The following is a 15,097-nucleotide window of genomic DNA, read 5'->3' as shown; positions in this document are numbered from 1 at the left end:
AGATTAACAGCAACTCGCTTTATTATTTACAACTGAATTTTGCTGAACAGTAAAATATCTTCAATAAAGGAGAGAATCGCAATTCGAGTATAGTTAGGACCGCCCTATTACCTTGAATTTCTCCGCGCGCTTCTCTTCTCCTCATCTTTTCCTACTTCTTCATTTTCCTCATTTCATGCATACTGCTTGAATAGAATGAGGAGCAAAGACCAATAGACGCCTCGCGCGATAATGTTTTATCGCATAATTACCGTTTATCTCCACCGAATGCCTTAATACTCGATATCCTCGTGCATATTTGATACGTTTCTTATAAACGCTGGTGCCACCGAGCCATTCAATGGATTTTCGTCTAATCGTTATCGTTCTTCTGATCGTCAGCACTCCCTTCGTCTGCTCTAGCGGCAGTACAAATGCAGGTGGATTTTTGTCGAAGATTGTTTCGTGTATTATTATATTCTTCTTAGCAGTGGATCGCAATTTCTTTTGTGACGAATCAGTGTTTTGCGTTATTGTTGCTGCGATAGTAGTGACGGTTGTTTGCGTTTATTGGTGTTGTTATCAAATCCTTAGAGTGCGAGTTTTTCATAGACAGCGATACTTAGGCTGTCACAAAAATCTTGAAATCCTGAGGAAAGCTTTATATTAATTTTAAATTCTTAGTTTTGTAAATCTTTAATTGCTCTCGATTTTAAAGTGCTTATGTTGGAAAGTCTTAAGAGTTGTGCAACATAAAAGAGTTGTATAGATATATCTATATCTGTGCATAATTTATCTTCCATATTTTCCAGGTAACCGCGGTTCTACAAAGAAAAATACTACCAGACTCAGTGCAGGCATTACGTACAATCCCTTTCTTCAACTACCCGTTATGCTTCCCAGTGTAGAAGGCAACCCCTTCTTATCGCAGTTCTATGGCAACAAGAGCGAAAGTTAATCAGGAGTAGTACCGAATATTTTTCTGCCGACAAAGAACCAGTCTTAATATGTTACAATATTCAGCAATGGCAATCCCTTTTTAAACTTTGGATCTGGTTCAAAGATTGATACAATACCTTTTAACGCTTCAGGGCTTTCTCCGCAAGTACGCTTTGCACCTTATAGACCGCCGCCTTGCTATATACCAACATCTACTAGACTTGAGACTTCTACGTTTCAAAGACCTTTTAGACCTCCAACCACGCCGTCATTGCTGGATTTAACAACATCCAACAAATTTGGCTTGACGAAAACAAGATCAGAACTCAGTAAGTGGAATACGATTGGATCAATTCTAAGATTACAAATTTGGAAATTAGAAAAAAGAACTCAAAAAAAAAGTATAAACACGATGATCTAGAAGTCAAAATTCAAAGCACTCAAGCATTCGAGAGTTCAGAAATCTCACTGTTAAATCCGATATGAATGATGAGGCTTGTAATGTTGATTTCAGAATGCGAAGAATACATGAGAGAAATTGCGGGCACAACCACTGTCGCATCTTTAGTCGACACATCGTCCAATGTGATAGAAGTGGAAAATGAGTGTGGAACTGTACATCATCTTATAATTGTTGGTGGTGGCACCGAGGCATCAATTGGCGAATTTCCACACATGGTCGCCCTTGGTAGACGTAGTTCTAGTGGCGAATTCACTTTGATATGCGGTGGCACGTTGATCTCACATAGCTGGGTACTTTCCGCTGCGCATTGCACTTATGGGCCAAAGTATATCTTTGTTATCTTTTTCTTTGCCTTAAGCTGCATAAAAATTTCGGCAGAAGCTGTTCTTCGTTTTTTTTTTCTGTCCATTAATGACTTCAACAATGAATCAGATAAAGCCTCGAAGATCACAGTCCTTAGATTGACTTTTTTAGTGTTTCTTTCATACTAGTACAAAATATTTTAGATTTTAATAAAAAAATTTATTGATTCGAATATATTAAATGTTAAAGATATAGAAATCCACAATACAGAGATTATGAAGTTCTTTTCTGCAGTCTATTTTTTATAATTAAAGAAGTTGTTCTTAACGATTCACGTTATTGCAGTGGCGGTCTGTCTCACGCTCGGTTGGGTTTTCTCTCATTAGAAGACCAGCAATCTGGTATCACAGTTGCCATCAAGACCATAATACGACATCCGAAGTTTACTCCACCCGCGATGTACTCTGATATCGCTTTAATGGAACTTAAAAACGCTGTCATATTTGGCGAATTAATACGACCAGCTTGCCTCTATCAGCAATATGATGTCCCTAGGGCTGCTTGCGTCACTGGCTGGGGTGCTACTGAAATTAGTAAGAAGCTTTCGTGCAAGAAACTGAAGAATATCAATCTTTAATGTCGTAGAAAATTTAATAATAGGAGGAAAATTTCATATTATTTCTGAAATATTTAGAAACATTGAATATCTTTTCTGACATTTGAAAGAAATTCATGAATGACTAACACGTCTAATTTTTGGCATTCGGTTTTCTAAAATATCTTTGAATATTACATTTTTCATCTTCGAGGTATCTTTTACAATAAAAAGAAATTTTAAACTTCTTTTTATATTATTTTGTGGTTTTTAATGTGTTAATAAAAAGAACGAAATAATAATGTTAACTTAATAAATCAATTTCAGTTGGAGATCAGTCCGACAAATTGCGGAAGGCTAAGCTGAACTTTATAGACAATCTGGCGTGCACGATGCAGCATAATAATTCCAGAGAGGTTCCGCATGGCATTACGCCGAGCATGATCTGCGCAGGCGATCCTTTCGGCGGTTGGACCAAGGATTCTTGCCAAGGTGATTCTGGAGGACCTTTGCAAATCAGATATCAGTGTCTTTTCCAAGTGATCGGTATCACTAGCTTTGGTCAGGGATGCTCCATCATCAACTCTCCTGGCGTTTACACTAGAGTTTCCCATTATCTACCCTGGATTGAGAATATCGTCTGGCCATAAGGGCAATGATCATGATTCGTTTAGCTTTTCAAAAGGTACAAAAAAACATCTTTTATTCGTTTTGACTAAATTAGACTTCAATTTCTCGATAACTAAATCAGTAATTCAAGCGACTTAGACCAGAGCTCGGAATTAGTTGCTCATTTTGGCCGATTCTCAAGAGCTACGCCTTCTATCTTCTTCTTGTCGCGAGCGGGTCACGCAAATGACGGTTGCGACTCCAAGCTTGAAGCCGCGACTGGTCGCGACCGTCACTTGCGTGGTCCGTTCGCGGCAAAAGGAAAATAGAAGGCGTAGCTCCTGAGAATCGACCGAAATGGACAACTAATTCCGAGCTCTGACTTAGACAAATTGATCGTCGATTGAGAAACAAATGTATGATGTGTTTACTGTGTTCATCATTTTATAACATGACATTGATATATTATATGAGACTAATTTTGCAATTTCAGAAAACGGTCGACGCGATTTGTGCTGACAATTATTATCTGTGAAGATAACTATTTTAATAAGTGGTTGTGAGTGGCTGATCGTATATGGTGCTACTTTAATTGGTCATGACAGTATAATTCAACAGTTTGCAGTTATGACTAATATGGAAACGGAAAGGTCGTAAAAAGGTGTAAATCGTAAAATGAAAGATTGACGTTCGCTTCGTCGATCTTCTGAGCTTCAGAAATCAGGATATTTTGCTATCGTGAATGTTTCGCTACGTGAGTCCATCGTTACACGGCCATTCCTTGATGGAAATAGGACTCACCACCAACTCCTGCAACAACGAATGCAATATAAAAATGGTGGAATGTATATAAATTTAATACATTTGATAGTGAGACGAGTGACATGAAGAATACTCAATATATTTTATAGTTTTAACTTTGTGCAGTGTCAAAAAAAGAAAAAAATTAATATGATATATGTTCAACACAATTTGTGGTAGTTATTATTTATTGCTGAATATAAACTGCGATTCCCTATTAACGTAAAAAAAAAATTAATTTTCTAATTGTACGAATTTGTTAAAAAAAGAAGAATGTTCTGTAAGAATCTTAACGTATAACAATAGTAAAATTCATAAAAACCTTAGCATTAAATATAGTAATTTTTTCGCGACCTGTTCTTTACTTTCAAGAACAGTTTCCAATTCTTCCTCGGTCTGAAGTTGTAAGAATTTTGATAAACTTTGCCCTGTGCTTTGTATTTCTGCAATTCCGTAGTATTGACGTATCTTACGTATATTACGTATCTTGGTGATAGTTTCTCTCTGGGTGATAAGTGTCGCGTGTCATCAAGTAAGAACACCAACTTCTATTGATATAATGACACTGAACTTACTCGCGAAGATTACCAATTTTCGCGATATCTTCTATTTATTGAGAAATCGCTTGAAAACAAGAAATTTCCTGTACTACCACTGAAATTCAATACTATCATGATTTTTTAGGTAATTGTAATTCACTTGCGACTCATTGTCGATAATGTGCGTATTGTTGTTTTAGTTATTAAGCGACTTCAATTTTTTCATTTTTACTTCTGCATTGTTTATTGATTTTCATTTTCTACCTCGAGAACATGTCATTTCTATTATTTCTATTAATAAGTAATACCGAATTAGTCTATCTTTTTCCTACTATTTAGCATCTTCTTATCTTGTTGATTTTTGCGAAGTAGACTGGTTTATCTGCTTGAATTAACTACATCAGAATCGCAGATTCCCTACTGAGCTGTCAGCTATCAATCGGAGATCAGCAGTATACATTTCTGACGCTTATCCCTGGCGAATATCTCGTCGCATATTACAATCTTTTTTTTTTCTCATTCGTTCAAACATGAGTATTGTAGAAGGGAGGCGGCGTTTAAAGAACCTAATTCATCAACGTTGACTTTGGTGTTGAAACTACGTTAACTAGCTAATAATTGATGTTTGTAATCGAAGTAATTGAATAATTAAATAATTGTGCACGAGTACTTAATAATATCACAATGAATCAATCGTGAAATATATTACAAAATACATTACCGACATTGTAGTGTTTATAAAGCTATAATAGCATTTTTACTTTAATTAATGAAACATATTTATTGCTCGAGACTTTTAATATTATCATGTGTTACAAAACCAATTAACAATTATCTGTTTTGCCAACTACAAATCATCCATTGAAATTAATAGTTAGTACGTAATTATCAGTCTCAATAGAAGTGTGGAAAAAACTAATAATATAATTACATCTTATTGTCAGCAGATTAACAGTAACTCGCTTTATTATTTACAACTGAATTTTGCTGAACAGTAAAATATTTTCAACAAACGAGAGAATCGCAAGTCTGAGTTAGGACCGCCCGTTACCTTGAACTTCTTCGTATGCACCTCTTCTCCTCGTCTCTTCCTACTTCTTCATCATTTCCTTAACATATTGCGTCAATAGAATTAGGAGGAAAAGACGATGGACGCCTCGTGCGATGTGTTTTATTGCATAATTGCCGTTTATTTCCATCGAATGATTTAATACTCGATATCCTCGTGCATATTTGATACGTTTCTCATAAACGCTGGTGTCACCGAACCATCGTTCACAATGGATTCTTGTCTGCTCGTTATCGTTCTTCTAATCGTCAGCACCCTCTTCGTTTGCTCCAGCGGCGGTAAAAATGCAGGTGGATTTTTGTCGAAGATCGTTTCGTGCATTATTATATTCTCCGTAGCAGTGGATCACAATTTCTCTTGTGACTAACTAGTGTTTTGCGTTATCCTTATTGCAACGGTAGTGACGGTTGTTTGCGCTCGTTGGTGTCGTTATGAAATTCTCAGAGTGCGAGTTTTTCGTAGACAGAGATAGTTATGCTGTCATAAAAATCTTGAAATCCGGAAAATTTTATATTAATTTTAAATTCTTAGTTTTGTAAATCTTTAATTGCTTTCGATTTTGAAGTGTTTATGTTAGAAAGTCTTAGAGAATTGTACAACATAAAAGAGTTATATAGATATATCCATATCTGTGCATAATTTACCTTTTATATTTTCCAGGTAACCGCGGTTCTACAAAGAAAAATACTACCAGACTCAGTGCAGGCATTGCGTACAATCCCTTCCTTCAACCACCCGTTACGCTTCCAAGTGTAGAAGACAATCCTTTTTTATCGCAGTTTTATGGCAACAAGAGCGAAAACCAATCAGGAGTAGTACCAAATATTTTTCTGTCGACAAAGAACCAGTCTTCATATGCTATAACATTTAGCAATAGCAATCCCTTTTTAAACTTTGGATTTGGTTCAAAGATTGATACAATACCTTCTAATGCTTCAGGGCCTTTTCCGCCAGCATACTTTGCACCTTATAGACCACCGCTTTACTATATATCAACATCTACCAGACCTGAGCCTACATTTCAAAGACCTTTTTTTGAAGAAATTCGACCTCCAACCACACCGTCATTGCTGGATTTAACAACATCCAACAAATTTGACTCGACAAAAACAAGATCAGAACTCAGTAAGTGGAATACGATTGGATCAATTCTAAGATTACAAATCTGGAAATTAGAAAAAAAAACTAAAAAGAAGGCACGATGATCTAGAAGTAAAAATTCAAGGCACTCGAGCATTCGAGAATTCAGAAATTTCACTGTTAAATCCAATATGAATGACGAAGCTTGTAATATTGATTTCAGAATGCGAAGAATACATGAGAGAAATTGCAGGCACAACTAATGTAGCACCTTTAGTTGGCACATCGTCCGACGTGATAGAGGTGCAAAATGATTGTGGGACTGTATATCACCTTGTAGTCGGCGGCACCGAGGCTACAACTGGTGAATTTCCACACATGGTCGCTCTTGGTAGACGTAGTTCTAGCGGCGAATTTATTTTGATGTGCGGTGGCACGTTGATCTCACATAGCTGGGTACTTTCCGCTGCGCATTGTACTTATGGGCCAAAGTACATCTTTGTAATTTTTTTCCTTTGCCTTAAGCTGTATAAAAATTCCGGCGAAAGTTGTTCTTTGTTTTTTTCTGCCCATTAATGACTGCAATAATGAAACAGATAAAGCCTCATAGATCAGAATCCTTAGAATTGATTTTTTAGCGTTTTTTAATACTAGTACAAAATATTCTAGATTTTAATGAAAAAATTTATTGATTCGAGGATATTAAATGTTAAAGATATAAAAATCCACAATACAGAGATTATTAAGTTCTTTTCTGCAGTTTCTTTTTTATAATTAAAGAAGCTGTTCTTAACGATTAACATTATTGCAGTGGCGGTCCGTCTCACGCTCGGTTGGGTTTTCACTCATTAAAGGATCAACAATCCGGTATCACAGTTACCATCAAAACCATGATACGACATCCGAACTTTGCTCCACCAGCGCTGTACTCGGATATCGCTCTAATGGAACTTAAAAACGCTGTCATATTTGGCAAATTAATACGACCAGCTTGTCTCTATCAACAATACGATAATGTGCCTAGGGCTGCTTTGGTCACTGGCTGGGGTGCTACTGAATTTAGTAAGAAGCTTTCATGCAAGAAACTGAAGAATATCAATCTTCAGAGTCGTAGAGTCCGAAAATTTAAGCATCTAAAAATTTCATGTTATTTCTGTTAGAAACGTTGAATATCTTTTCTGACATTTGAAAGAAATTTATGAATGATCAATACGTCTAATTTTTGGCATTCGTTTTTCTAAAATATCTAATCTTCAAACATTAAATTTTTATCTTTGAGATATCTTTTACAATAAAAGTAAATTAAACTTCTTTTTATATCATTCTGTGGTTTTTAATGAGTTAATAAAAAGAAGGAAATCATAATGTTAACTTAACGATACAATTTCAGTTGGAGATCAATCCGACAAATTGCGGAAGGCTCAGCTGAATTTTATAGACAATGTGGCATGTACGATGCAGCATAACAATTCCAGAGAGGTTCCGCGTGGCGTTACACCGAACATGATCTGCGCAGGCGATCCTTTCGGCGGTTGGACTAAGGATTCTTGCCAGGGTGATTCTGGAGGACCTTTGCAAATCAAGCATCAGTGTCTTTTCCAAGTGATTGGTATCACTAGCTTTGGTCAGGGATGCGCCATCATCAACTCTCCTGGTGTTTACACTAGAGTTGCCCATTATCTACCTTGGATTGAGAATATCGTCTGGCCATAAGAGCAATGATCATGATTCGTTAGCTTTTCAAAAGGTGCAAAAAAATATCTTTTATTCGTTTCAACTAAATTAGACTTCACAATTTCTTGATAACTAGATCAGTAATTCAAATAACTTAGATAAATTGATTGTTGATTGAGAGACAATGTATGATGTGTTTACTATGTTCACCATTTTGTAATATTTATATATTATATGAGAATAATTTTGCAGTTTCAGAAAACGGTCGATACGATTTGTGCTGACAATTATTATCCGTGAAGAGAACTATTTTAATCAGTGGTTGATCAGTGGTGAATGGCTAATCGTATATGATGCTACTTTAATTTGTCATGATAGTATAATTTAACAATCTGTAGTTATGACTAGAATATCGGAACGGAAAGGTCGCAAAAAGATGTAAATCGTAAAATGAAAGATTGACATTCACTTCGTCGATTTTCTGAGTCTCAGAAACTAGGATATTTTACTATCGTGAATGGTTTGCCATGTGAGTCCATCGTTACACGGGCCATGCCTTAATAGAAACAAGACCCACTACCAACTCTTGCAACAACGAATGTAATAAAAAAGTGATGAAATGTATATAAATTTAATACATTTGATAGTGAGACGAGTGACATGAAGAATACTCAATATATTTTAACTTTGTGCAGTGTCAAAAAAAAAAGAAAAAGATTAATACGATATATGTTTAACACAATTTGTAGTAGTTATTATTTACTGCTGAATATGAACTGCGATTTGCTCTCAACTCAAAATTCTGCAATTCCGTAGTATTGATACCGTAGTATTTTGATGATAGTTTCTCTCTGGGTGATAAGTGTCGCGTGCCATCAAGTAAGAGCACCAACTTCTATTGACATAGTGACACTGAATATACTCATGAAAATTACAAATTTTCGCGATATTTTCTATTTTTTGCGGAATTGTTTGAAAACAAGAAATTTCCTGTACTACCGCTGAAATTCACTACTATCATGATTTTTTAGCACTAATTGTAATTCACTTTCGACTCATTGTCAATAATGTATGTATTGTTGCTTTAGTTATTAAGCGACTTCAATTTCTTTTATTTTTACTTCTGCATTGTTTATTGATTTTCATTTTTTATCTCAAGAATATGTCGTTTCTATTATTACTATTAATATATTAATATCTATATAATTATCTACAGATAATACCGGATTTGTCTGTATTTTTCCTGCTTTTAACATCTTTTTATCTCGCCGATTTTTGCAGAGTAAACTGGTTTATCCTCTTGAATCAACTACGTCAGAACCGGAGATTCCCTATTGAGCAATCAGCTACCAATCGAAGACCAGCAGTATGCATTTTTGACGCTTATCCCTAGTGAATATCTCGTCGTTTATTTCCTTCTTTTCTTTTTCTCATTCGTTCAAACATACGATATCCTCGTACATATTTGATACGTTCCTCATAAATGCTGGTGCCACCGAACCATCGTTCACAATGGATTCTCGTCTGCTCGTTATCGTTCTTCTAATCGTCAGCACCCTCTTCCTTTGCTCCAGCGGCGGTAAAAATACAGGTGGATTTTTGTCGAAGATCGTTTCGTGTATTATTATATTCTCCTTAGCAGTGGATCACAATTTCTCTTGTAACTAACCAGTGTTTTGCGTTATCCTTATTGCAACGGTAGTGACGGTTGTTTGCGCTCGTTGGTGTCGGTATCAAATGCTCAGAGTGCGAGTTTTTCGTAGACAGAGATAGTTATGCTGTCTAAAAATCTTGAAATCCTGAGGAAAATTTAATATTAATTTTAAATTCTTAGTTTTGTAAATCTTTAATTGCTCTCGATTTTGAAGTGTTTATGTTGGAAAGTTTTAGAGAATTGTACAACATAAAAGAGTTATATAGATATATCCATATCTGTGCATAATTCACCTTTTATATTTTCCAGGTAACCACAGTTCTACAAAGAAAAATACTACCAGACTCAGTGCAGGCATTGCGTACAATCCCTTCCTTCAACCACCCGTTACGTTTCCCAGTGTAGAAGGCAATCCTTTTTTATCGCAGTTCTATGGCAACAAGAGCGAAAGCCAATCAGGAGTAGTACCAAATATTTTTCTGTCGACAAAGAACCAGTCTTCATATGCTATAACATTCAGCAATAGCAATCCCTTTTTAAACTTTGGATCTGGTTCAAAGATTGATACAATACCTTCTAATACTTCAGGGCCTTTTCCGCCAGCACACTTTGCAACTTATAGACCACCGCCTTACTATATATCAACATCTACCAGACCAGAGCCTACATATCAAAGACCCTTTTCTGAAGAAATTAGACCTCCAACCACGCCGTCATTGCTGGATTTAACAACATCAAACAAATTTGGCTCGACAAAAACAAGATCAAAACTCAGTAAGTAGAATATGATTGGATCAATTCTAAGATTACAAATCTGGAAATTAGAAAAAAAGAACTAAAAAGAAGGCACGATGATCTAGAAGTAAAAATTCAAGGCACTGGAGCATTCGAGAGTTCAGAAATCTCACTGTTAAATCCGATATGAATAACGAAGCTTGTAATATTGATTTCAGAATGCGAAGAATACATGAGAGAAATTGCGGGCACAACTAATGTAACACCTTTAGTTGGCACGTCATCCGACGTAAAAAATAATGATGGAAATGTATATCACATTACTGTAGTCGGCGGCACCGAGGCCACAATTGGTGAATTTCCACACATGGTCGCCCTTGGTAGACGTAGTTCTAGCGGCGACTTCACTTTGATGTGCGGTGGCACGTTGATCTCACATAGCTGGGTACTTTCCGCTGCGCATTGCACTTATGGGCCAAAGTATATCTATGTTATTTTTTTCCTTTGCCTTAAGCTGTATAAAAGTTCCGGCGGAAGCTGTTCTTTGTTTTTTTCTGCCCATTAATGACTGCAATAATGAAACAGATAAAGCCTCGTAGCTCAGAATCCTTAGAATTGATTTTTAGCGTTTTTTTATACTAGTACAAAATATTTTAGATTTTAATAACAAAGTTCGAGGAGTTAATAACATTGATTCGGGGATATTAAATGTTAAAGATATACAAATCCACAATACAGAGATTATGAAGTTCTTTTCTGCAGCTTTTTTTTTATAATTAAAAAAGCTGTTCTTAACGATTAACGTTATTGCAGTGGCGGTCCATCGCACGCTCGGTTGGGTTTTCACTCATTAAAGGATCAACAATCCGGTATTACAGTTACCATCAAGACCATGATACGACATCCGAAGTTTGCTCCACCCGCGATGTACTCGGATATCGCTCTAGTGGAACTTAAAAGCGCTGTCATATTTGGTGAATTAATACGACCAGCTTGTCTCTATCAGCGATACGACAATGTGCCTAGGGCTGCTTTGGTCACTGGCTGGGGTGCTACTGAATTTAGTAAGAAGCTTTCATGCAAAAAACTGAAGAATATCAATCTTTAGAGTCGTAGAGTCCGAAAATTTAAGCATCTAAAAATAGGAGTATAATTTCATATTATTTCTGTTAGAAACATTGAATATCTTTTCTGACATTTGAAAGAAATTCATGAATGACCAACACATCTAATTTTTGGCATTCGGTTTTCTAAAATATCTAATCTTCAAACATTAAATTTTTCATCTTTGAGATCTCTTTTACAATAAAAGTAAATTAAACTTCTTTTTATATCATTTTGTGGTTTTTAATGAGTTAATAAAAAGAACGAAATCATAATGTTAACTTAATGATACAATTTCAGTTGGAGATCAGTCCGACAAATTGCAGAAGGCTCAGCTGAACTTTATAGACAATGTGGCATGCACGATGCAGCATAATAATTCCAGACAGGTTCCGCATGGCGTTACACCGAGCATGATCTGCGCAGGCGATCCTCTCGGCGGTTGGACCAAGGATTCTTGTCAGGGTGATTCTGGAGGACCTTTGCAAATCAGGCATCAGAGTCTTTTCCAAGTGATTGGTATCACTAGCTTTGGTCAGGGATGTGCCATCATCAACTCTCCTGGCGTTTACACTAGAGTTGCCCATTATCTACCCTGGATTGAGAATATCGTCTGGCCATAAGGGCAATGATCATGATTCGTTTAGCTTTTCAAAAAGTACAAAAAAACATCTTTTATTCATTTCGACTAAATTAGACTTTTTCACAATTTCTTGATAACTAAATCAGTAATTCAAATGACTTAGATAAATTGATTGTTAATTGAGAAACAATGTATAATGTATTTACTGTTCACCATTTTGTAACACTTATATATTATATTAGAATAATTCTGTAATTTCAGAAAACAATCGACACGATTTGTGCTGACAATTATTATCCGTGAAGAGAACTATTTTAATCAGTGGTTGATCAGTGGTGAATGGCTAATCGTATATGATGCTACTTTAATTTGTCATGACAGTATAATTTAACAGTCTGTAGTTATGACTAGAATATCGGAACGGAAAGGTCGCAAAAAGGTGTAAATCGTAAAATGAAAGATTGACGTTCGCTTCGTCGATCTTCTGATTCTCAGAAATCAGGATATTTTACTATCGTGAATGGTTCGCCACGTGAGTCCATCGTTACACGGGCCATGCCATGATGGAAACAGGACCCACCACCAACTCCTGCAACAACGAATGCAACATAAAAATGATGGAATATATATAAATTTAATACATTTGATAGTGTGTCGAGTGACATGAAGAATACTCAATATATTTTATAGTTTTAACTTTGTGCAGTGTCAAAAAAAAAAAGAAAAGGTTAATACGATATATGTTCAATACAATTTGTGGTAGTTATTATTTACTGCTGAATATAAACTGCGATTTGTTCTCAACTCAAAGAAAAATTAATTTTCTAATTATACGAATTTGTTAAAAAAAAGAAGAATGTTCTGTGAGGATCTTAACGTGTGACAATAGTTAAATTCATAAAAATCTTAGCATTAATTACGGTAATTTTTTCGCTACCTGTTCTTTACTCCCAAGAACAGTTTCCAGTTCTCCCTCGGTCCGAAGTTGTAAGGATTTTGATAGACTTTGCCCTGTGCTTTGTATTTCTGCAATTCCGTAGTATTGATACGTGCCTCGATGCTAGTTTCTCCCCGGGTGATAAGTCTAGCGTGCCACCAAGTAAGGGCACCAACTCCTGCTGATGTAGTGACACTGAACATACCCGCGAAGATTATCAATTTTCGCCGCCATTCCTTGGCTTCATTCTCCGCTGCTTGTCTTGCTATTTCTGCCCGTTCCTCCTCAGTTAAGTGATCCAATGACTCTGTCTGTGGCATTAAATGTATATTAATATCAATTTGAAAATATAATGAAATCTGAGGAACTGTTGATATTCACAAATTAAGGATGTTACTCACTACGGGAATTATTTCTGAATTATTAAGGCGCACTGGATGACCATCCAATTCTGGCTCTTGTGCAGGGAAGAACTCCTCATAAGCGAGTTCTATACCAAAAATCATAATGAATATAAGGCCGAACACGGCGAAAGCCATGAACTGGAAGAAATATCGATGGTTGTAGTGACCAACACAATTGTTTAGCCATGCTATATGTTTTCATTAAGGAAGACAAATATGGCACTTTGATGCAAAAATAGTACTTCACGGTGCTGTTACAATCAACAGGACGATCAGACATTTAAATGAATTCATAAGATACATAAGGATACGGCAATGATGGTCCATCTTGAGAACACACTTGTTGCAGACAGAACAGTGGTGGGTTCTGGGTGGCTTTGGCTTAATGCACTTTTTGCAGATGCTCACAGCCTCTGAGATGAGGCCACCTTGCGGTGGATAACCCGGTGGTACCACCAAGCCCATGTAGTAGTGAAAACAAATATTAACCAGTAACCAATTTCCAATTATTAGTAGAATCACTGTCATGAAGGGACTTCGATTCCACCAGTAGGGCAGGCCAACGTAGTATGCAATATACACTACACTTGCAGTTAGCAGAATCACTATTGCCACAAGCGCCTATGGACTGTAGCACTTAGTAAATATATTGTGGACACAATATTTGTGTTATATGAAATGAAATATTCTGAAGAATTTTGTTGAATATTACTTGTACGATATAATGATGTTAAGTATATACAATAATTTAATTTTCACATACAAATTCTATCTCTTTTATGTATCAAATTTATATTTTTTAGAATTATTTCCATGTTATATACATTTATATGAGAAACCTGAAAATAATGTTAAATAATATCAAAGATCTTACAGGACCCAAACAGGCAGTAAAATTCTCGACGAACCAGAACATAGGTTCCATCAATATATCACAAGCATAACCCCAGTCCAAAAAATCGTTATAGAATAAAGACTTGCAGGTGACTTGGAACCGCCATAACCTCTTCTTCAAACTAACCCTTAAAATAAATTAAATAAAATATTTATTGAGTTTATGTATAGAAGTGCATGAAGGAACGTTAAGTGAACTTTTTAATTGAAACCGCAATGTGGAAAAATAAATTCACGTTATTAATGAATTAATGCAAGAAAAGTTCGATAACTTGCTTATAGCAGAATACGATAATTAGAAATTTAGTAAATTTACCTTAGAACTTTCGGCACCTTTGTCAAGGACCATCGTATCCTCGCCATTTTCGCTTTCTTCTTCGGATGGACTCAGATATACTCATAATTTTAACATATCAAAATTATATTCCACGTATTTTAACACACTACTGCTCGTCGCCATCTTAGCCGGTTTTTGATATCTTCCGAACATCTGATGAGAAAGTGCGACTGCTAATACAATGTCAGAATCACAAGTGCGATAATCTCGATCGATCCACGAACACAACTTTGTCCGCCATATTTGTACTAACTCAGGAAGGGAACCGAATAGAGAAATGTATTGTTCCTAATAAAAATATCGTGCATCATCAAGTAACGTTTGAACGTAGGCACATCTCATCAACGTGAAATTATATGCAAGCCGATAGAGAGGTAAAAATTTTCCGCCATTTCTCT

General features: G+C 35.9%; 3 protein-coding genes across 4 annotated transcripts in view; 2 read left to right on the top strand and 1 right to left on the bottom strand.

Moving 5' to 3' along the window:
* Positions 1-2,963, top strand: part of LOC116844858 — a 29,972-nt gene extending 27,009 nt beyond the window's left edge. Inside the window, exons 14-15 of one of the 2 annotated variants that reach the window (XM_032816943.1) lie at positions 2,030-2,277; positions 2,607-2,963. In XM_032816943.1, the coding sequence (XP_032672834.1) occupies positions 2,030-2,277; positions 2,607-2,929 (571 nt within the window). In that variant the 3' untranslated portion in view covers positions 2,930-2,963. Of the gene's footprint in view, positions 1-791; positions 1,031-2,029; positions 2,278-2,606 lie in introns of those variants that run through there. The other variant, XM_032816944.1, reaches the window with a different exon arrangement.
* Positions 2,964-4,013: 1,050 nt separating this feature from the next.
* LOC116844838 lies at positions 4,014-12,880 on the top strand. The gene is made up of 11 exons (XM_032816906.1): positions 4,014-5,587; positions 5,958-6,422; positions 6,601-6,868; positions 7,189-7,439; positions 7,768-8,088; positions 9,433-9,642; positions 10,015-10,479; positions 10,659-10,920; positions 11,254-11,504; positions 11,845-12,202; positions 12,389-12,880. Exons 1-10 carry the CDS (start codon positions 5,509-5,511, stop codon positions 12,165-12,167), a joined length of 2,895 nt encoding a protein of 964 aa, XP_032672797.1. The 5' UTR covers positions 4,014-5,508; the 3' UTR covers positions 12,168-12,202; positions 12,389-12,880.
* LOC116844862 (palmitoyltransferase ZDHHC16A) lies at positions 10,279-15,048 on the bottom strand. Its single transcript, XM_032816951.1, has 6 exons — positions 14,679-15,048; positions 14,343-14,490; positions 13,780-14,089; positions 13,466-13,656; positions 13,065-13,375; positions 10,279-12,716 (listed from the first exon to the last, which is right to left on the bottom strand). The coding sequence occupies exons 1-6, from the start codon at positions 14,723-14,725 to the stop codon at positions 12,626-12,628; spliced, it is 1,098 nt and encodes a 365-aa protein (XP_032672842.1). The 5' UTR covers positions 14,726-15,048; the 3' UTR covers positions 10,279-12,625.
* Positions 15,049-15,097: the final 49 nt, after the last annotated feature.

The sequence above is a fragment of the Odontomachus brunneus genome, unplaced genomic scaffold (genome assembly GCF_010583005.1).
Source record: "Odontomachus brunneus isolate Ranch 3 - 2012 unplaced genomic scaffold, Obru_v1 Obru_scaffold_047, whole genome shotgun sequence".
In the NCBI taxonomy this organism is placed as follows: domain Eukaryota; kingdom Metazoa; phylum Arthropoda; class Insecta; order Hymenoptera; family Formicidae; genus Odontomachus; species Odontomachus brunneus.
This window is presented reverse-complemented; position numbering and strand designations above follow the sequence as displayed.

Excerpts from the sequence above, each read along its gene's own strand:
- LOC116844838 (XM_032816906.1), top strand. The coding sequence starts at position 5,509 with ATGGATTCTTGTCTGCTCGTTATCGTTCTTCTAATCGTCAGCACCCTC. Across the intron at positions 5,588-5,957 it reads CAGCGGCGGTAAAAATGCAG|GTAACCGCGGTTCTACAAAG; the intron begins GTGGATTTTTGT and ends TATATTTTCCAG. Across the intron at positions 8,089-9,432 it reads TGAGAATATCGTCTGGCCAT|GCTTATCCCTAGTGAATATC; the intron begins AAGAGCAATGAT and ends TGCATTTTTGAC.
- LOC116844862 (XM_032816951.1), bottom strand. The coding sequence starts at position 14,725 with ATGGCGAGGATACGATGGTCCTTGACAAAGGTGCCGAAAGTTCTAAG. Across the intron at positions 14,090-14,342 it reads TTACTGCCTGTTTGGGTCCT|GCGCTTGTGGCAATAGTGAT; the intron begins GTAAGATCTTTG and ends TACAGTCCATAG. Across the intron at positions 13,657-13,779 it reads CAAGATGGACCATCATTGCC|CATGGCTAAACAATTGTGTT; the intron begins GTATCCTTATGT and ends GAAAACATATAG.